Source organism: Lotus japonicus, chromosome 1 (assembly GCF_012489685.1).
Source record: "Lotus japonicus ecotype B-129 chromosome 1, LjGifu_v1.2".
NCBI classification, from domain to species: domain Eukaryota; kingdom Viridiplantae; phylum Streptophyta; class Magnoliopsida; order Fabales; family Fabaceae; genus Lotus; species Lotus japonicus.
In genome coordinates, this window is record NC_080041.1 from 85,735,113 (window position 1) to 85,757,728 (window position 22,616).

General features: G+C 36.3%; 3 protein-coding genes across 3 annotated transcripts; 1 reads left to right on the plus strand and 2 right to left on the minus strand.

Moving 5' to 3' along the window:
- Positions 1 to 1,473: 1,473 nt before the first annotated feature.
- LOC130726337 (DNA-directed RNA polymerases IV and V subunit 2) lies at positions 1,474 to 7,183 on the minus strand. Its single transcript, XM_057577592.1, has 7 exons — positions 6,610 to 7,183; positions 6,274 to 6,486; positions 5,188 to 6,071; positions 4,777 to 5,068; positions 2,910 to 3,854; positions 2,406 to 2,701; positions 1,474 to 2,127 (listed from the first exon to the last, which is right to left on the minus strand). The coding sequence occupies exons 1-7, from the start codon at positions 7,102 to 7,104 to the stop codon at positions 1,626 to 1,628; spliced, it is 3,627 nt and encodes a 1,208-aa protein (XP_057433575.1). The 5' UTR covers positions 7,105 to 7,183; the 3' UTR covers positions 1,474 to 1,625.
- A 2,079-nt stretch (positions 7,184 to 9,262) lies between these two features.
- LOC130726355 (protein POLAR LOCALIZATION DURING ASYMMETRIC DIVISION AND REDISTRIBUTION-like) lies at positions 9,263 to 12,278 on the minus strand. Its single transcript, XM_057577613.1, has 3 exons — positions 11,828 to 12,278; positions 11,195 to 11,682; positions 9,263 to 9,885 (listed from the first exon to the last, which is right to left on the minus strand). The coding sequence occupies exons 1-3, from the start codon at positions 12,114 to 12,116 to the stop codon at positions 9,547 to 9,549; spliced, it is 1,116 nt and encodes a 371-aa protein (XP_057433596.1). The 5' UTR covers positions 12,117 to 12,278; the 3' UTR covers positions 9,263 to 9,546.
- A 5,871-nt stretch (positions 12,279 to 18,149) lies between these two features.
- Positions 18,150 to 19,076, plus strand: LOC130709610 (uncharacterized). The gene has a single exon (XM_057558964.1). It carries the CDS (start codon positions 18,150 to 18,152, stop codon positions 19,074 to 19,076), a length of 927 nt encoding a protein of 308 aa, XP_057414947.1.
- The last annotated feature ends 3,540 nt before the right edge of the window (positions 19,077 to 22,616 follow it).

A 22,616-nucleotide genomic window follows, 5' to 3' on the forward strand; every position in this document is an offset into this window, starting at 1 on the left:
TTGCAGAATAAAATACATATATCATATAATGATGTTCAATATATCTCCATCTTGTTTCTTATGAAGATCATTACCCATAAAATAAGGGGTTTTCATGTCAGGAACTTCAACTTGATGAGTATCACAAAATGTTATAACATCTTCTATATAAAATTACCTATAGTCGATGAACATTTCAAAATTATTGGGGGGCGATGGCCCTGCCTGCCCCAACCTAGATACGCCCCTGATGAACCAATAATATTTTGTTGAATTGGAAGCGATAATTATCACAAGTGAGAATTGTTTCAATGCTTCAAGGAAAATGAGTGGGATTTTGCATGGTGGTCTTCTTCTATACACATAAAGATGGTTGTTTTTAAGAAATTGTTTTGAGCTCTTTCATTTTGACACTTTTTTTGTGTACCATTGTGGCACATTTGTTAATGTAACATAGATGCTTTTCAGATGAGGCAAGATCGAAAGTCTCATTTGTACTTTTATATATAACCTTAAGTTCATGTATAAATTTCACTTCAGAAATTTTATGATTATACCTCCCTCCATCTCCATGAATATCAATAAGATCCCACCTATCTCAAGGTGTGTAACTTACCGATTATTCAACTGAACTAGAGTCCGATCCGTTTGGTTATTATTTATCACCATATTATCACTTGGAGAGGCACAAGACCTTTTATTTTTTTGGTCCTTGACGGGTGTAATCATGTTTGCGATGATAATCTCTCTCAACAAATAACTTTCCCAAAGTTCGACCTTGTGACATCATCCTTATGAGAATCTATTCTAGACCAACATCTTGTTGATACCAGACCTTTTTATTAAACTATTAAACCGTTGAGAGTATGTTTCCTCTTTGCAATTTTAATTAAAAATAATTACGCTTAAGTGTTGAAATTAATATCATTCAACATAAATTACAACTGGGCAACTTTTTCTACTAGGTAAAGATACATTTACAAGTGAAATACATTAACAGAAGTAAAAATAGGTAAAAAGCCATAAAATATAGCTATATCTCCGCCTCAAAAGTAATTCCATTTTACTATCCAAATAAATAAATAAAAACTTACAATCACTTTTAAACACATTCATTTCTTCAAGCTTGATTCTACCAAACTTAATGATAATATACCTAAACTTTGATATAAAACCCTTAGGAAAACATAAAACTCCCCTTTTCAGCACATTGACCATGTAAAAAAGCAGCTTATATCAAAGGTAGTTCTGGCAGTTAGGGACTGCTATACACAACCAATATGCAAAAATCCTGCTTTTGTTGTTTCGTTAAATTAATTCACCAAAACCTAACAAATAAACATGTAAAGCCAAAAACGAGAGAAGAAAAGAATAACTCAATGCGTAGTACTTGGAGCTCACTGCTCATCATTCGTGAACTGGTAAGTCAAGGAGCTTCATGATGATGAGCATTGACCGAATATCTTCAACCAACAAAAAAGAAATGCGAAGGCATTAGTTAAACTGGGTGCATGTCATTCACTACTCCAAAATAAACATTCAAGTAAACAAACATCCAGGAACCGAACTGATATATACACCACAGAGTTCACAAGTTTTAGGTGAAAGAGCTAGAAATGCTACATGTTAAACAGTTGTTGTCTCATCTAGCAAAGTTCAGTTTCAAATTTGAGATTAATGCCCATGCTAAAAAGCTCTTGGCTCAATAACTTAGCTCCATAAGGGACATTGGCTACCACAATGTCATCAGCAGATTCACAGAAGCGGCAATAGGGACCTCGTATTTTACGGCCACCAGCCACCGGCCTTAAGATCACATTTGCAACATTTTTGCATTTACTGCAAATGTGTATCTGGGACGAGTCACTCAGAGTGAAGAGGCGTTCATACAGGTTTGCTGATGCGCCATGTGCTATGAGGCAATCACGCTCCATTTCACCAAACTTGATACCTCCAAATCGCTTCCGGTCAGCAACAGGCTGTCGGGTTAGCGGGTGAACCGGACCAGTGTTCCTGAATTTTACTTTGTCCTCAGACATGTGGTGTAGTCTCTGATAGAAGGTGGGGCCCATAAATATGAGCGAACGCACCATCTCACCAGTCCTCCCATCATATACCCTCTCAGTTCCCGACCTTGAAAACCCAGCTCTGTGATATACCAAAAAACCAAAGTGAATCAAGGCTCAGTAAACAACAAAACAAAATACACAACTTCAAAGTGGAACTAGGAAAGTAATTCCTAAATTTAAAGTGACCCCAGAAAAATGCAAGAGACCATCAGCGTGGAAGACATTTTTGGCAAATAGTAAACATCATAGCAAGAGCAGAAGATAAAATACAAGTTCTACCTCTAGTGAATGGCCCATATAACATACAACACGCCAAACTGCATTTGAAGTAAACTGAATAACAAGATTAAACTGCACCTGTGAAGCTGGTCCATAATGGCTTCGACAGAGGGAGTGGAGAAAGGGGTAGCATGTCTCAATAATCCACGACGAGAAAACCTCTTTTCTAAAGCACCAGCAATCCCCTTTCCTAAAGCAGCTTCAAGGAGTTGCCCAGGAGTTTGTCGTGAGGGAAATGCATGCGGATTAATGACAATATCAGGAACAATGCCTTGGCTTGTGAAATGAAAATTTTCCTGAGACTCCAGAAATCCTAAGACACCCTTTTGACCATGCATGCTGGAGAACTTGTCTCCAAGAACTGGACTACGAACCTGCAGTGTAATTAAATAACAAATTATACCAGTGATCAAATTCAATTTAGAAGTTAGAAAGGTTGGCTTTCAGTAGAGTAACATAACACATCCATGTTCAAATGATGTACTAATCTATATATGTGCATTTCGACATGGATGCATGGAAGTACTCGTGCATAAAATAACACGCATCCTCGTTAATGCAGTTTTGGGTTTCACCAGTTACCTGTCTTAATGAAACTGTGGCAAAATTCTTTCCCTCGTCATTGGAAGATAAGACAACCTTTTGAACATAACCCCTTTCAGTGTGTTTTAACTTAATACTATGGTCTGCTCCTGACTCAGCACCCCGCCCAATAATGATATCCCCACTTTGCAAATTTGCACCAACATATGGAAAGCCATCATCATCAAGGCTATCGACTCGGCCAATTTTACTTTCAACCTTCCCAAAATTGACAATATCATCTGGTTTCCGTTTCTTCTCTGCAGAGTCCTTATTTTCAATCTCAGATTTGTAACTCCGTACGTGCTCAGATCTAAACATACCACGCTGCAAAGAAGCACGATTCATCACCAGAGAATCTTCCTGATTGTATCCCATATGTACATTGACAGCAACAATTGCATTCTGCCCATTATAGAACTCAGCCTTTGGAAGAACTTGATTTTGAGCTAGTGGCTGTGGTTTTCCCAGGCAGTCAGATATCATTGTTCGGAAAAGTGGCTTTTGGGGATAATGCAATTGATGAGATAAAGTATCAACTCTAATATCAGGGTTTGTTGTGGAATAGCCAATAGCCTGTGAAGAGTGTTTTTGAGACTGGTAGAGTACCCTCCTTGCATGGTCATGATTTGGAAATGGAATAAGTGAACAGCCTAAACCCAATAAGAATGACTTGTCAAGTTCGCAATGTGTGTACTTTACAGAGGATTTTCCCACTTTTTCAAATAAACTCTGAACACCCCAAGCAGTGCAGCAGTCCTCTTCTTCTTCTGGTCCTACCAGTTCAATCACACCATTATCCAATAGGGACTGGAAAGTTTGAGGTTCCGACTTAGATCCTTTAATCTTGAGCAAATTACGAACTACCAAAAGAGGACGTAGAATCCTTCCAGCATCAGAGTATATGCGCACTTCTTGTTGATGTTGATCTCTTTTAATTTCCACCTGCCACCGAGATAGTTATCATTAGGCTCAATTTGAGACAAATCAACAAAGGGTGTGTTTGGGGAAACTGTTTAATTAAGCACTTAAGGCAACAACCACTTACCCAACCTTATTTGAGAAGCTTACTGAAAAAAAAGCTAAAAACAGCTTATAGGTAGATTAAATATAAGTGCTTTTTCATAAGCTAGTCTGAGCAACTTATGGAAATAAGATCAAAATAAGCTCAAAACAACTTATAGGTAGGTCATAAGCTATTTTCATAAACTTACCCAAACACTTGCATAAGTGCTTATGCTAAGATAAGCTCAAATAAGCTCTCTTCCAAATGCAGCCTAAATCATACAATTTTATTGCTAATACAGCAGCCTCCAGAAAAACAAAATTAGCCACACAATATACAATAGAAGGCTTGTGACGAAAGGTATCTCCCTCGCAAAGTTAATTTAAAAAATACCCAGCAGAGGAGAGCAACAACCTCATCAAAACAATAAAGATACCCAAACCTGATATAATGACAAGTTATTGATGAGTGTAAAGAGAGAGACAACTGAAAGCAAAGTTCAAACAGTTAATCCAATCACGTGAAACATATACCATATCTTAGACATAAAGAAAGTTCCACAATTATTACCCGATAAGAGACTAAGTTTCCAAATGTAATCAATAACTATATTATTTGTTAATTAAGGCTTCATCCACTCGGCAGGAAGACATGCTTTAAGCTATTGAACCTGCCAGCCTTTACAACATTTGACAATGTATGGCTCAAATTTATAGCATACAAAAACAACAACAATAAACACATTTTTCCACTCAATGGGTCCTCTACATGGCTTAAATGAAAATCACATTCTATAAAATATATGAAGTATGACTATTATAGAATAGAAAACCAACTTAAAATGGGAGATTAAAAGTGAACCTGGTGTGGCAATTCATTTCTACGCCTTTTACTCCGTAGACCTGCCACAAATGAAATTGGATCTGGACAAACTCCAACCCAATCCCCATTTAGGAAGACTTTGTCTTTTTTGCTCAGAAAAGTGGTAGTATCATCAACAAGCTCTTCCATTCCACAATCAAGCAACTGAGGAAATATAGATTCACTTATGTTTGTACTCACTAGTCCTGTGACAGACAAATTTTTTACTAGTCCACAATTTTCACCATCCGGGGTAGAGAGGAAACAGACCTTGCCCCAGTGAGAAGGATGCCTGCAACAACAAACTTGCGTTACAATAAATGGAAGAACTTATTCACCCACAGCACAACTAAAGATAAAGAAAATAATAATATCAAAGAACTAAAATAGACAAAGCTTAAAGTAACTTACGGGTATCTAGCATCCCCAACCTTTCCAGTGTACTGAACTTGTTGCCTTGTTCTTCTTAATTCAGCCATGGTCTGTAATGGATTAGTTCGCCCAAGATTTGCAACAACACCAGAGGTCCTTTCTAACCTTTTATAAGGATGAGTCCACGCTCCAGTGGAAAAGGCCCTTTGGAGACCATTGGTAATAATTGAAGCATCGAGATAGTGCTCAATTGGGCGCACATCACGATCTCCATTCAGATCTCTCTGCAAAGCCTTAGACATTCGCTTTCGGGCGTGTGCAAAGTGCACTTTCAGCTCACGCTCAAGCAGCTCAGCAGCCAACTCAAACCTCTTATTGCGGAAATCATCCCTGTTATCGCATTTTCTGCGGCCCGTATATGCAAGCAACAGACTCTTCACCATATACGCAAGGAAGCGTGCCTTCCTATTCAAACCGCTGCTGCCAGGAAAGAGGTACAAGTTCAGGCACTCCTCCATAGACTCTGAAGGAGGATACTGGATACCTTTCACATGTTCCTCCATGTAGTGCAGTGCGTTCTTCCCTTTACGAAAACCAGAACATTTCTCATCGGCATCACGAATGGATCCAAAGAAGATATTCTGAATTTGGGTATCTTCATTCCCATAATCAATGAGATCTATGATCTCTTTGTCTGATGAGACGCCAAGACTGAAAAACAGTATCCATACGGGAACCTCCACACCCAAGAAATAAACACTCAGGACCTTCTCCCCATTGTTTATTTCTTCAAATTTGGAATTGCCAACAAGTTTCAGAATCAACCGATTTCGCTTGTTCAGCGACTTGTACCCAATTGCCCAATCTGGAGTATTTGAAACCCAGAGCTTCTTAAGAAATAGTTGTTCCTGTGCAACAAAGGCCTGCAACAATTTTGCACACAAATGACCAAACAATTTCACAAAAAAAGCAAGTAAAGTTAATGTCAAAACACAACAAATATCTACCTAAAAAATCAAACACATGAATACAAATACAACCGAAACCAAAATTACAGCACCGAGAAGCATAAAAACTAAAACAGGCAGGACATAAAACTTTCGAAATAAATCAAACAGAGCTAACCTTCTCAGCACCCTTAATCAAGAAATAGCCTCCGTGATCAAAATCGCAATCACCCTTTTCAGCTTCCTTCATCCAACACAGATCAGACATAACCATAACAGGCAATCTCCCAATAATTATCTCTCTCTTATCTTCCTTTATAATCTCTCTGTCAATGTAATCTTCTTTCCCAGTCTTAAACTTATCACTCCGAACCTTATGCGGCGTAAACACCTACAAAAACAAACAACAAACCAACCCAGCCACAAATTTCAAATCAAACCCATCAGAAACCAAAAAACAACACCAACCCATAACCTCATTTTCATTTTCACAGTGAATAGCTAACATTCTCACCTGAACTTCAACAGTGACTTTCATTTTAGCAGCATAAGTCATCCTCTGAAGGCGTGCATGTCTCGGAAGCATCTTAAACTCCTGAGCATTCGCCGCGCCGCCCCAGAACTTCGGCCGATCAAGCGTTACCTTCCCGAACTTGACGGTGGCGTATTTGAAATGCTCGTTGTCACCCTTCTTGGAAGGATCGTAGCTGGGCGTGACATTGAGGTCGCCGAAGGCATCGAACGCGGCTTGAAGACCGGCGGCGATGAACTGGTTGTAGGAGTTTATCTGGTGGCTGACGAGGCCGTGCTCGTCGAAGAACATTCTGGAAGCTTTGGTGCAGAAATGCTTGACCATGTCTTCTCCTAGCTCCTTGAGAATCTCGGCGTTGGAAGAGGAATCTTCGTCGTCGTCGTCGAGGTCGAAGTCGACGTCGACGTCCATGGCGTCGACGATGTCGTCGTCGAGGTTGATGCCAATGCCGTCCTTGCTGCTACCAATGTGACCCATCGGAAATGGAAGGAAAGGGGGTTAGGGTTTTGGTTCAGAGGGTTTGTTCTTCAAGCTCACTCTCTATGGAGTGTTGGAGTGTTGGAGTGAGTGTTGAGTTTTTCAATTTAAGTAACAAATTATTTATTTTCCTTACAATGCAAAATGAAAAAGGACAAAAAATAACAAATGAATTTTGTAACCTTATTAATCTTGTGCTTATTAACTATTCATTCAGATTTTAAAATATTATTTCTATATACCTACTTACTTAAAATTTCAAGAGTGTTAATTGATGTTTTTCCCGATAAATAGACATAAAGTATATTTTAAAAGGTAATACGAAAATAAATTAAACTTTTCTTAAAGTTAGCAAAAAAAAATAATTGTATTTCTTAATATTTGAATTTTCATTACATTCACTTTTTTTTCTTAAAGAAACATTCGCTTCAATTCAATATGGATTTTCATTACTTTCAAAAAAAAATATGGATTTTCATTTCAATTCTATTAGCAACATGAATTTTAATTAAAAATGTTAAAATTAGTACAGGTGTGAGTATCATACCCTGGTCAAAAAAATTAGAAATTCAAATTCATTATTTATTTACCATTTTTGTTGTGAGAATTAGGATGACTTTTGGTTTTTTTTTTTTTTGTCAATTATGACTTTTGGTTTATAACACAACATCACAGAAAAAAAATGAAATAGAGCCAAATTCCTTTGAAGGCCTTTTACAGTGAGGCAGGCCGGTCAAAGTTTGCCTACATCTTGGGCTAAAAACGATGTAGAGCCCATTTAACAAAACAACAAAAATTGAAATTATCTTTTAAAATAAATAAAAGAATAGTGACTTTAACCAAAAAAAATTATAGTTATTAATATTATAGTGATTAAATAACCATTCATGATGGTGAAGAAAATGAAATCATATAATGGAGAAGGAGAAGGTTTGAACAAGATAATGGATGCTTAAAAGCTAAGCCCTCCAAATTGATGCAGTGAGTCAAGAGCATGCTGAGATTGTGTTCATGGCTAATTCCATTTAAAATCTTACAGTCACCTCAACTAAAATCTTGACATTAGAAATTTAGAATAGAGTAAAATACACTCCCCACCCTTGAGATTTGCCAAAATGACACTCAGCCCTATTCTTAACCAAAATCTACACTCCACCCCACTCAATTTAACAAGTTAACTACTACATGTTAAAAGATGCTAATAGAATATTCTCTTTAATTCCAAACTAATAAATTTAAATATTTAAATAATAATAAAATTAAAAAATTCCGTTTATTACCTTTTATTTCAAAAAGTTTAAGATATTTACAATTAAATATTTTCACAATGTTGTATAGAAATATCAATAACATTTAAGTTTACAAATATAAATTTAGACTAAACAAATACTTCTATTTTTCTTTTAACTTATTTTCATGATTAATTGTACTAACAAAATTTCATGATTAATTAGATGATATTTATTCCAATGAAAAGCCCAAAAACAAATTTATGATTGTTCTAGTCACCTTCTCAATTAGTATATTATTAGCTTCATAGATTGGTTGCACTTGCAACATGCAATATTATCTTAGCAAATAAAATGCGAAATGCAACAAATAACAGATGATTATTACGTGAGGTGCTTGGTCTACTAGAATAACTGAATGAGGTATAGTTTCATATCTAAAAAAAAAGGATTTAAATTCTTAGTAATCTCAATCACATGATGTTACATGTCATCCAATGATAACTCAAGTGGTAAGAGCTTGAGGATATATGAGTTGGGTATGGGCAGTTGCAATTTATCTTTTCAATGTACCAATATAAAATTAAAATATAATTCATATATCTTGAAATTATATAATCCAAGATGAATTTTATGATGAAAAAAGTCATATAATATCATAAATTATATTGTGAGAATATTTGCAGCTTTCGTCAACATATAATACAGTAAATAGTTTAAAATAGATTATTATAAAAATATTAATCGTAAATTTCTAAAACTTTTTTAAATAAAAATAATAAAAAAAGATTTTTTTATTATTTGAAAATTTAAATCTATTAGTTTGGAATTAAAAAGAATATTCCGTGAGCATCTTTTAAGATGTAGTTAACTTGGTGGAGTTGGTGGGGTGGAGTGTGGATTTTAATTAAGAATGGGGCTGAGTGTCATATTGGCAAACCTCAAGGGAGGGGAGTGTATTTTACTCTTTAGAATAATCTCAAAAAAGCTCCACAACAGAACAATCACTTTCACACATCATGAGTACCACTCTACAATTTTAAAGGCTATTTTGACTCTTTCGTTTTCTATAGTCTCATTGATCATTAGTTCATTGCAAAACCTATTGGACATTATCCTCCCAACCCTTTAATGGAGAGGACTAAACCAAAAACTTGAGAAAAAAGATCTGTTCAAGCAACATGCCATTAATCAGTTTCACATTATTCAAAAGCTACCCTACAACTTGTCTCAACTTCAAATCAGTGTCAGGATCAAGTTGGAAAGTAAATCGATAAGTTTCTGGAACATGTAGTGCGATGAGTCGAGCAGTGTCTTTCCACCAAGTAACCTCTAACTCTTTCTCATCAAGCTTCTGCGTGGTACATTCTAATTTAGACTCCAGCTCTGTTATGTGTTCATGCAGTCTTGTTTCAAGTAGTTCATGCAACCTTCTCTCTAGTTCAACTGGAGGGACTCCAAATGATACATCATAACTTGCTACCTGAGGCTCCATTGTTATTTCACCGAAACTTGAGCTATTGCTTTCAGAACAAGAGTCTTTAACATTTACCTGCCAATTTGCAAACCATTCTAGAATGTCATAACAGCCAAGAATAAGATTACAGATTAAACACAGTATAATCAGATAAGTTTACCAACAACAGACAAAGAATGGTTAGATTAGATAGAATCAATAACACAAGAAGTGAAGGAAAAGCAGCATATAGTTGCAAAGTAATAATACATATTTCATAATCCACATCTACCATGGCCCATTGGTAGCCTCCTTTTCTAGAAGCAGCTCTTGGTAACCAAAGGGCATTACATTGAAACATCTAGATGTTGCCTTTCAACTGATTGGAGAGACTATTCCCAAATTGAAATTTGAAAAGTCATGTATCTAATAGTATCTGTGGAAAAATATTTAAAAAGTAGAAATTCACACCAGATTGTATACTAACCAGTTAGGTAACCACATAAGGGTATGTTAGGTTATTAGTTTAAATTAGTGAAAACAAACATTCACTTGCACTTCAAGATAAAAAGTGGACTATATGTTTGAAAAATTGTTGAGTTCAATGAAAAAATGAGCAAAAAGACTTCTCTCTTATCCAGTAATTTGTTTACAGTAGCTTTTAACATCTTGAAATTTTTGAAACAGGTGAAAAATCACTTTAACTCTCAAAGAAAACATGCACTTCTAAATTGAACTGAAAGTTCATTAATGTTATACTCAACTCCTATCCTTAACACAACTCCTATCCTTAACACATACATATTAGTTTCCTAAGTGTAAATTGGTTGAATCAGTGCAAACAAACATTCACTTGCACTTCAAGATAAAAAGTGGACTATATGTTTGAAAAATTATTGAGTTCAATGAAAAAGTAAGAAAATAAGACTTTCCTCTGATCCAGTAAATTGTTTAGCTTTTAACATCTTGAAAACATGCACTTCTAGATTGAAAAATCACTTTAACTCTCAATGAAAACATGCACTTCTAGATTGAACTGAAATTCATTCATGTTATCCTCAACTTATATCCTTAACACATACTGACATACATATTAGTTTCCTAAGTGTAAATTGGTTGACATCCCTCAGTGACACAACAAACCACAGACAAAATTGACATAGTTTCTGATATGATACACGATTACACAGTGGAAAATTACGGTGAAACTAAAATCACGGTGGACAGAGCAGCTATCTTTACCTTTTGCAACTGTCCATCATGATTTTGGTCTCACCCCATATCCAAACAAGTTGTTCCATGGTTGAGTCATCCCGATATAAAGTTGCTCAATGTTCATCATCAACAAAAATCAGAAAACAGATATAAATATAATCATGGCAAGTCAAGCTATGAACTAATCTACCTCAACTCTTCCTCCTTGTGCATCTTCAAATGCAGCTTCTCCATCCAAATACAGCTGCAACCGTTGTAACTCAAATTCAAATTCCTCCTGAAGCTCAGTAATTTCTCCAGCATACTCATCATGTTCACTCACCCCATAATCCAGAAACCGGTTACGAACCATATTGCTTTTACTCTCCAGCTGAGCACGCGGTTTCCGCGAGTGAACTGACAAATGGCTGTTAGAGCTAGAACAAAATTCAGGAACATCAGTAATGGAACAGGCAAAGGCTCCACCACCACCACCACCATCATCACTTTGTTTGAATGGCTTAAGAATCGCGCCGCCGCCTTTACTTTCTAACTCTCCTTTCACGTTTTGAAGGAGCATTTCCATTTCTTTCCGCAACTCAACCATCTTCCCAAACTCGTTCTTACTCGCTGCAATCAGATACATCAATCCACAACCAACTCCTACCTTGAACGATGCATCGTTCAATTGTAACTCTCCTGCAGAATATCAACAACAAGATCATAAACCTAACAGCCAAATTATGAACAGAAATTCATCATTGCAATGAAATCAATCAAGCATAAATTGCAGAAATTAGGCATCAAATTGCAAATTAGAGGTTCTGACTCGATTCATCGGTACCTGGTGTTAGATCGTTGGTGATCGGCGACGACGACGGCGTCTCTGAATCGGTGGCGTTGCTTAGGCAGCGTCGGTGGTGTTTGGTTGGTTTGAGCGCCGCCAGCAACCAAGCAACGAGCCGGCGAGGCGAGTAGCGGCTTCTCGGCGAGGGCGGCGTTTTTTGGACGCCGTCCATGAAATCTTCGTCGGAGAGGAGGATATCGGCGATTCGTAAGCGGCGGCGATGGGCGGAGTGGGAGTGAGAGTGAGGGAGAGTGAGATTGGGGGATTTATAGGAGAGGGGTTTCATCGTTGATTGCAGAAAGCGCACGGCACAGAAGAGAGAGAGAGCATTGAATTCGTTGCTGAAAATGATGGGTTCAATTTCGAAGGGCACTCAGGGAGGAAGGAGAGAAGAGAGAGACTGTTTTGGATTTTGGAGGGAAAACGTGGGTCCTTCTTTTCTTCTCCCTCTTTCTTTCACTATCCCACGTTCTATTTATTTATTTCTCAAGATAAACATAATTATAATTATAATTATAATATATAAGTACTATTTTATATACCAACTCTTTTGGGTTAAGACTCAACAACTTACAACCACTATATGATGATTATGTATGCTAATACAACTGCTAGATAGTTTGACTCGTTGAGTATTTAGTTCGGGATTCTATCTTTAGGTGGCGTTTGAAAAAGCATTTGTTGGGAGAGGTTTATTCACTTAATGTGATATAAGAGTCTATGAGGAAAAATCATGAATAAAAAAGTATTGATTATAGCAAGTCTAGCACAACTTATAGATAATTGAACTCCAAAAACATATAGTTAATGGTTCAATCTCTTCGGTGTGGTTCGATCGATCTCTGACGATATGTGTGGAGAATAATTTGTTAAGAGATGTCATTGTTGTCGCCTTTTAAGATGCCTTGGTATAAAATAATGATTGATCATGAAAATGTTAATGATAATTTTTTTAATTCACAGTATTTTTCAGCTCATAGTTAGAGTTTATGTGGATTTTACTTTAGATTACTATTTCATCATTTTTCAAAATAATGTCCATTCAAAGTATAAGAATATCGGTACCACTCCTAATTAAGAATAATATATTTTTTATTTTGTGGATTATTAATTGCTATCAATAGAAAAAATGGTCAAATGGTCATGTAATAATATATGGTTTCTAATTCATTCAACAAATCAAAATCAAATTTGATTATATTCCACTGATTTTTTTATGAGAATTTTAAATGGTATGCGCACAAAAGTACAGAATGTACAACCTCAATTTAAGGACTCCTCCAATGAGACCTTGCTGGTTTAGCTTATTCTTTTGGTTGTTGTGAATGGTCCCCTGATGTTGGTTTAGGTGTTTTTTCCTTTGATAATATTGTATTAATAGACTAATGAAAGCCACAAATCAAAAGTTAGGACTTTTTTATAGTGAAAAAGATAGTATATGTTATCAAAATATATAGTATTATTTATATTCTTATTGTGATAACATTTTCTTGTAATAATTAATGGAGTATTACGTACTAACAATGACTATTATGTTTGTTTAGGTTGAAGGAATCTTTAGAACAATATGAAATATAATAATATAATAAGATACTATTATTGGGCTGAAACCAGGATTGAGGTCCTAAGCAGTAAGCCCAATGCCTACGAACTGTTACAGGACCAAACTTTTTGTCCGAATTCAACCCGAGTAATAAGCACTAAGCAATCACTAACCATGAAGTTGTCAGAGATTGTCTTCGAACTTCAAGCATTAAGCATGAACAAGATATCTTTAATTCATTTGTATTAGATTCTCCCCCTCTTGAGTTGGAATTGTACCTCATGAGAGATTGTCTAAATAGGTATTAGTTTTGTGTATTTTCTTGAATAAAAAATAATTAATTGTGATATTAACAATTAAGGTAAGAAATAAAGAATTTTATATTTATAATTTTTATGAGTTTAGGATATTCATCGCAGTCGACAACAGTGATTAATTCTTTAATCGCATGTACTCACATTAAAAGGTAAACAATTGGTCGTAAAATGTGATTCATCATGTGAGCAATAATCGAACGCTCGACATATAATCACGTGACACATAGTTTTTTTTTAATTACAGTTAAAATTGAATTAACTAAAATTTTCTATTTATCAGCTTTTAAAACTAATAATGTTATAGTGTATAATCTCAAATTTTGAAAATAACTTTTAAAATGTTTTTTTTTTTGTCAAGTTTTTCAAATATTAAATAGTACCACAAAATCCAACCCACGTGTGTTCCATGATTTGTTAATTTAATTACCATAATAATATTCCCGTGATTTTCATTTATTGTTCCCAGCAAACTTATAGCATAGTGTAATATCAGTGGTATTTAATACCTTGTGCTATAAATGTTACAGCTACTTGTAAAAAAATTCAAAAAAGTTAAAATACTTGTAAAAAAAATTTTACTCCCTTAAAAATATAGTAGAATTAATTTTAAGGAAAATGGTATGCAATGTACTTAAATAAACGATGGATTTCCTCCTAACAAATGACTTCTCCAAAGTTAGATTTTATGACCTCACCCTTACATGAATCTAGTTTGTCTACCACTAGACCACCTTATTGGCCTCCCCTTCCTCATCACCAATAAAACCTTGTGCCACCGTGCATGAGACCCCATCGCGTCGCGCTCCAAGCAGTTGTGCCTCAAAGTGGTTGACGCACCCATAATTGCATCCTTTGAGCTGAGTGAAGAAAAAAAGGAAAACCACTACACATTTTCCACTCTGTCAATCAGCCTTTCCAACCTAGGTCAAACCCTCTTCGCCACAACTTAATTAATCATCGTCGCATATGTTCTATAACCTTCTCTTCATGACCCTTCTTCACAACACGCTAGAGCAGTCGAGCTTCAAGCCACCCCTAAGGAAACCAAGTTTGACCATCAACTTAAAGCCCAACCCCTTGCCTTCAAGCCCATCCTCATCACCATCAGCTTCCAATCACAACCAAGCCTTCACTGTGCCGCCTAAGCCTCCAATGAAACCGTTATCTCTCTCATCAGTCTCCCTCACCTCTCTCGGTCGATCTCCTTAATTATGTGTTTAGTTCACTCACTCTATCTTTCACTCACGCTTTGTTTCTTGAAATGAGACTTTCTTCGTATGCACCAAGTTTTGACACAGTGAGATCGTCACATGGTCATCTTCCCCTATTCAATCTAATATGTGTCGTCATTATCATGAAGGTCGTTGCTAGAGAAGACACCATGAATTCAAATTGTTGGTCAACAGTCCCATAAGACACAAGAGACAGACACATAAAGAGGTGACATTAGGGGCAATTTTGTAAGAGTGGTACACCTGGAGCTAGAGCTGTCAATACGGGACAGCCCGGCCCATATGGGTCAGTCCGTATGAGTTGGGTTGTGTCAACCCGGGGTCTTAACGAGTCAGGAAAATATGAACTCAACCCGACTCGCTACAAACTCGCAGGTTGAGTGAAATAAATATAAAAAATAGAGAAATTTGATTAGGAAATGTTTAAAATGTTATAAAAAAATAATTTTAAAAAAATACTTACAGAAATTGGTATCAACTCATAAGAAAGAAAAGAAGTTTATCAACGCAATTATTTTTATCTCAGATTTAAAATATAAAAAAGAATTTAGTTTACAGGATTTAAGAATACGATTATTTTACTGTCACATTTAAAATGAGATAAATAATAGGATAACAATAAATAAAACACAAAAAATCTACTCAAATTTAAAGAAATGAAAATTTTCATTTTTCTTTCTAAAAATAATTCATAAAACTAACCTGGAATTAAAGACAAATAAAATAATTTTTAATAAAAAAATAACTCTAACCCGACGGGTTGGCTCGCTTGACCCGCGGGTTAAACGAGCCGGGTTGCACTAACTCAAGTTCTTTTCGAGCTGGAGTTTAACCAACCCAACCCGACTCATTTAGCTAACCCGTCGAGCTGGCCCGCGGGTTGAAACTCATATTGACAGCTCTACCTGGAGCACTATTAATTTAATATAAATATAAGTTAACTTAAATTGGGCTTCTGTCCGTTAGTCGTCCACCAAAAAAAATCATTAGGTTGTGGTTATTGAATTGGAAAAGAAAACTATTGTTCAAAAAGTCAGCCTGATTCACTGATTTACTGTTCGTAGAAATTTAGGGGTTGGTTTTATTTAGTATTTTAGCTACCTTGTATGTTTGGTCCTTAATGTTTTATCTGATTGCATTGCTTTTTTTTTTTTTAACCTATCTGATTGCATTGCTATCACTCTTGTGATTTTAGTTTCATTAATATAAATATCGTGAGATATATAACTAGTTAGTATTAATGAAAGCAACATAGAAAAAAAAAGATTTTAAAGTTGTATATGATGAAAATCAATGAGAGCTTGTCTGCATTATTTGCATTAGCACGAGCATTTATAAATTTTGAATGAAATTCTACGCCACGTTGAGAGAGACCAACTTTCTAAGTTGAGTTTACTCGTTAGTAGTTAGTTGGAAGTAATCTCAAGATTACTTAGAGTCAGTTACACTTTCTGTTTTCAATTAGTTGAAACTTGTAATTGTGTGAGGCACTATATAAAGTCCTCTATTGTACAGAATAGTCAGTTTTTCATTAAATGAATTGCACAATTATATTTTCCACATGGTATCAGATATTTTCTCTCGTTTTCCCTCGTTTTCTCTCGGTTGCTTCCGCTTTCATGATAGATCCACTCTTGATTTCGTGATGGATCCATTCTCGCCTTCGTGATTTTTTTGGTTGAGGCGTTGATTCCTTTCCCTCCGGCCTCTGTTCTTCGATTTCTTCTCCGTTCGTTCCTTTCTTCGTGTTGGTTGTTTTTTTTTGTTGTTGACTGTTGAAGATTCATGGTGAATCCTCCGATTGATGTTCATAGTCCTTATGTTGGTCAATCCGCAAGTGTACGTAATTCACCCGGTTTTAATTTATCGAACCACAGGGAATTGGTGTGGCAATTCAGTTTAAGAGTCAAGTTCAAGGTTAAAAAGCGAGTAAAATTCAGTTTTTAAGATTGGTTGTTTCTTTGATTATGTAAAGATAAATGAACAAGTAGTAAAGTGTTCGAAATTCAGAAATGAGATTGCCTTGGGTTCTTGTCCAACTAATTCAGTTTTAGCAAACCTTCCTATCCAATAAATCCTGAGTCTCTCATTGAAGTTCTAGCCTAGATAGTCATATATCGATGCCTCGTAAAGAAAACTCTTTCTAACCAAAAGATAGGTTCAATTCCTTGATAACCTAAACATTTGATAGAAGATATAAGCATACAATTCAAACCAACCAACCCCAACTCTTCCTCTATTCCTAGCAGCAAGTATAGAAGGAGTAATCTCACAACAAGTCTCAATTCTATAACAAACTATCGTTATGATTATAGAAAAGTAAGAAGCTAGCATGCATTCAAGCTTGAAAGATTAAGCATAGAAGTGAGATTCAAGGGTTTACTCAGAATATTACGAATAGGAAAGGAATTAAAAGCTAAAACATCCAAAGTCTTACAAAGAACCCAAAACAAAGGGGTTTTTAGCCAAGCATGGCTATGGAATCCATACAAGAAGATGAAGATAAAACCTGGAACATAAGGCCTAGGAGAAGTTCCTCAAGCTCCAGAACTCAAACCCTCTCTTCTAACTTATTGAAATATGATAAAATGACAAAAGGTTCCAAAAAAATGACAAAAAGTCAATTTATAGGCAATCTGGGCGCACTGGGGCGCTCAAGCGCTGCCCTGGGGCGCTTGGGCGCCCATATGGCAGAAGCAAAGCTCCAAGCTTCTGGAGTACTGGCGCTTGAGCGCCAGGTGAGGGCGCTTGAGCGCCAGCTTCACGTTGCTGGTGGCTTTTCAGCTTTTGTAACTCCTCCTTTGAATGCTTCCTTCAATTCCTTTGCTTCTTGGTCTTCCTTTTCCATGAGTTATCTGCTGAAGCACTAAAAGACCAAGACAAGAGAAAAATCAAGAAATTTAAAGGGTCTTTAACCACCTTAGTCCTCACAAATCCACGGAAAATAAATGCAAATCCTAAACTTACTTAAAATGCAAGAAAGGTCCCTATAAAACTATGAAATTACCAAAATCGAGGAAAACATTAATAAAGATAAAAATGCATGGAAATGCATGAAACACTACATGAGACTCAATAAAAAGACTCAAAACTAACAAAGGAATGACCCTAAAAACATCACTAAACTAGGGTCATCACCTTACTATCTTCATCCTACTGAAAATCCTGGTGCGAATTTGGTTACTGCATCTCTGGTTGGTAGCAATTACCATTCTTGGTCTCAGGCTATGTGGCGTTCTTTGAAGACCAAGAACAAACATGGGTTTGTTGATGGTTCCATTCCGAAACCTGCAGCTGATGATCCTTTATTTGGCGTATGGGATCGCTGCAATACTTTGGTGATTTCTTGGCTTACACAAGCAATGGATCCGGTTATAGCTCAAAGCATTTTGTGGATGGATCTTGCTTCTGAGATTTGGGCAGATTTGAAGTCCAGATATTATCAAGGCGATTTGTTCAGAATTTCAGATCTTCAAAAAGATTTGTATTCTCTTAAACAAGGTGACATGCCTATCACTACTTACTTTACTCGATTGAAGAGTTTATGGCAAGAATTTGAAGCTTTTAGGCCAATTCCTTCTTGTACCTGTGCTGTTTCTTGTACTTGTGATTTGATTCCAATTGTTAAAAGCTATAGAGACAGTGATTATGTGATAAGATTTCTCAAGGGTTTGCATGAGAATTATGCTGCTGTGAGGTCCAGTATCATGTTAATGGATCCTTTGCCCCCAATTTCCAAGGTTTTTTCCTTGCTAGTCCAGCAAGAGAGACAGTTTAAATCAGTCAATCTTGAAGAGAGCAAAATCTTAGCCTATCATTCAGATGCTGGAAAGAAGTATGCTCCGAATGTAGATCATGATAGTCATGAACAAAATAGATCCAAAAGAACTTCATATCCTTCAAAGGGAAAAGGAAATAGTGGTCGATATGCTGCAAAAGAGTGTAGTTTTTGTCTCAGGTCTGGTCATACAGTTGATTACTGTTACAAGAAATATGGGTACCCTCCAATTTCAAGAAGAATGGGAGTTTTAATTGTGTTACTCAAGAAGATGGTGATGATTTTGATGCTAAATCAGCTTGTTCTTTTAAGCCTGAAGTTAATCATTCAACACTGGGGTTTACTGCTGAGCAACAGAAGACTCTATTGGCTTTAATGTCTCAGTTTTCTACCAGTTCTGGTCAGGCTTCATCAAGTAATCAGATTGCTACTGTTGTAGCAGAAAATGGTACTGGAAATACATCAGGTATACATTGTACTCCTGCTGCAGTTTCTGGGGTTATTTTAGCAGCTTCTGGAATTTTTGCTAAGCATGATTGGTTATTAGACACTGGTGCTACTCATCATGTGTGTCATAATTTGGATGTTTTTCAAGCCCTAAGACAGGTTCATCCAGTGCTTTTGTCTATGCCTAATGGACAAAAAGAAATTGCACATATGGCAGGCTCAGTTTATTTCTCAGAGAAGTTCTTTTTAGCCAATGTCCTATATGTTCCATCTTTTAATTTCAACCTTATCTCAGTTTCAGCTCTTGTTAAGTCCTTAAACTGCAGATTAGTCATTTTTTATGAATGTTGTTTGCTTCATGAACGCCCTACCCTGAAGACGATTGGTGCAACTGAGGAGAGGGGTGGTTTATATGCAGTGATAGATCCAGCAGTCAAGGTCAAGCATCCACCAGTTGAAGACAACATCAAGACTCAAGCCTCTCATTTCAATTTCTGCCAATTTGATTGTAATTTGTGGCATTTGCGATTAGGACACACTTCTTCTAAGAAGTTAGCTATTCCTCAGAAAATTTTCCCTTTTATTACTTGTAAGCATATTACTTCTCCTTGTGATACTTGCCATATGGCAAAACAAAAAAAACTGTCTTTTCCAAATAGTGTAACATTGTCTTCTGAGATTTTTGATCTTATTCACACTGATATTTGGGGTCCCATTGCAACTGTGTCTACTTCTGGTCATCGATATTTTTTTGTCAATTGTTGATGATAAATCTAGATTCACTTGGATTTATTTCATGAAACAAAAGTCAGAAACTTCCAGTTTGATTCAGTCTTTCATAGCTTATGTTCAAACTCAGTTTCATAGAAAAGTTAAAACCATTCGATCAGATAATGGATTGGAGTTTCAAATGCTAGATTTTTATGCTAAACAGGGCATTATTCATCAAACTTCTTGTCCATATACTCCACAACAGAATGGAGTGGTGGAGAGGAAGCATCAACATTTGTTAGAAGTCACTAGAGCTTTGTTTTTTCAGTCACATGTGCCTAAAACTCTATGGCATTTTGCAATGGCACATGCAGTTTACATTATTAACAGGTTGCCATCAGTAAAGTTACAATCTCAATCTCCTTTTCAAATTCTCTACAATGCTTTACCTGACTTCGAGCATCTTAAAATCATTGGCTGTCTTTGCTATGTTTCTTCTTTGCCAGTTCATAGAGGTAAATTAGATCCTAGGTCCCATAAATCAGTTTTCTTAGGTTATAAATCAGGGGTCAAGGGTTACATTACTCTAAATCTTACAACCAAGGAAGTCACAATTTCTAGGCATGTGCATTTTCATGAGCACATTTATCCTTTTGTTGACAAAACTGTTTCTTTAGTCCCAAGTGAACTACCGGTTGTTCCTGTGTTTCCTAAGACCACTTCTCTGGACTTATCTTATTCTGATGACCAACCACAAAATCATACTAAGGCAGAACAATTGAATGAGGAGATTCTTATACCTGAACTAAGAAGATCTATGAGGCAAAGAGTAGCACCACAGCGGCTGGCAGATTATTACTGCAACTTGACCACCACCTCAGCCGCACCATCTTCTTCTATTGTCAGGTATCCTCTTACCAATCACATGACATATTCACATTTATCTAAACCTCACCAGAATTATTCTTTAGCTATATCTGCTGTGATAGAACCAAAAACATACAAAGAGGCCATTACACAGCCATGTTGGAAAGAAGCTATCAATTCTGAGTTGCAGGCTTTGCATAACACTCATACTTGGGTTTTAACTCCTCTTCCTGTAAGTAAGAAGACTATTGGCTGTAAATGGGTTTTTAGAGTAAAACACAGGGCAGATGGTACAGTTGAAAGTTGCAAAGCTAGGTTAGTAACTAAAGGATTCACACAAACTGAAGGCATTGATTTTCCGGAAACTTTCAGTCCAGTGGTGAAGATGACAACAGTCAGAGTTATTTTAGCCTTGGCTTCTATTCATAATTGGCATCTGAAGCAGCTTGATGTTAACACAACTTTTCTTCATGGTGATCTTGATGAAGAAGTCTACATGGAACCTCCTCCTGGTCTTGATTTACCTCAACCTGGCATGGTCTGCAAGCTCACCAAGTCCTTATATGGATTGCGACAAACAAGTAGGCAATGGAATGCTAAGTTGACAGAAGTATTGATGCAACAAGTTTACATTCAATCCAAGGCTGATTATTCTCTTTTTACCAAAAGAGGAAATGCTTCATTTACAGTGATCTTGGTTTATGTTGATGATTTGATGTTAACTGGCAATGACATAACTGAGATCAATTCCATCAAAACCTTATTGGATGACAAGTTCAGCATCAAAGACTTAGGTGATCTTAAGTATTTCCTTGGTCTTGAAGTGGCTAGGTCTAAGCAAGGTATTGCATTGTACCAAAGGAAGTATGCATTGGATCTTCTTGCTGATACAAGCTTGACAGCTACTAAGCCAGTAACCAGCCCTATGGATTCCACAGTTAAAATACATAAGGGTTCTGGGGAGAGACTACAAGATGTTAGCAGTTACAGAAGATTAATTGGTAGATTACTATATCTAACCAATACTCGAGCTGATATTACATTTGTTGTCCATCATCTTAGTCAGTTCCCAGATTGTGCTACTGATGTTCATTTTGAAGCAGCCTTAAGGATACTGAAATATGTCAAAGCAGCACCAGCAAAGAGACTCTTTTTCCCTTCTACTTCTTCTATCACACTGAAATGCTACAGTGATTCTGATTGGGGTGTTTGCATAGATACAAGGAGATCTGTCACTGGTTATTGTTTCTTCTTAGGCAACTCATTAATTTCCTGGTGAAGTAAGAAACAAACCACAGTTTCCAGGTCATCTAGTGAGGCAGAGTATAGAGCTTTATCACAGTCTAGCTGTGAAGCTTTATGGTTAACTTACCTGCTCAATGATTTGCATCCAAGCTCCTTGCAACCAGTGAGCATCTTTTGTGACAATCAATCTGCTCTACAGATTGTCAATAATCCAGTTAATCATGAAAGAACCAAACACATTGAAATGGATGTTCATTTCATTAGAGATAAGCTTCAGGAAGGATCCATACACTTGCTACCAGTTGGTTCAAAGGAACAAACAACTGATATATTCACAAAACCCCTCTCTTGTGGTCCATTTCAGCACTTGATCTCCAAGCTAGGAATGTTAGATATCCATTCTAGCTTGAGGGGGGGTATTGAGGAAGTTTTAATTAGTAGTTAGTTAGAAGTAATCTCAAGATTAGTTAGAGTCAGTTACACTTTCTGTTTTCAATTAGTTGAAACTTGTAATTGTGTGAGGCACTATATAAAGTCCTCTACTGTACAGAATAGTCAGTTTTTCATTAAATGAATTGCACAATTATATTTTCCACATATATTATGAGAGGAATTTGGTACACTAAAACAGATTTTATAAACAAAT

Excerpts from the sequence above, each read along its gene's own strand:
- LOC130726337 (XM_057577592.1), bottom strand. The coding sequence starts at position 7,104 with ATGGGTCACATTGGTAGCAGCAAGGACGGCATTGGCATCAACCTCGAC. Across the intron at positions 6,072-6,273 it reads TGATTAAGGGTGCTGAGAAG|GCCTTTGTTGCACAGGAACA; the intron begins GTTAGCTCTGTT and ends AAATTGTTGCAG. Across the intron at positions 2,128-2,405 it reads ATTATGGACCAGCTTCACAG|AGCTGGGTTTTCAAGGTCGG; the intron begins GTGCAGTTTAAT and ends GGTATATCACAG.
- LOC130726355 (XM_057577613.1), bottom strand. The coding sequence starts at position 12,116 with ATGAAACCCCTCTCCTATAAATCCCCCAATCTCACTCTCCCTCACTCT. Across the intron at positions 11,683-11,827 it reads CACCAACGATCTAACACCAG|GAGAGTTACAATTGAACGAT; the intron begins GTACCGATGAAT and ends GATATTCTGCAG. Across the intron at positions 9,886-11,194 it reads CACAAGGAGGAAGAGTTGAG|GTAAATGTTAAAGACTCTTG; the intron begins GTAGATTAGTTC and ends GCAAATTGGCAG.
- LOC130709610 (XM_057558964.1), top strand. The coding sequence starts at position 18,150 with ATGTGGCGTTCTTTGAAGACCAAGAACAAACATGGGTTTGTTGATGGT.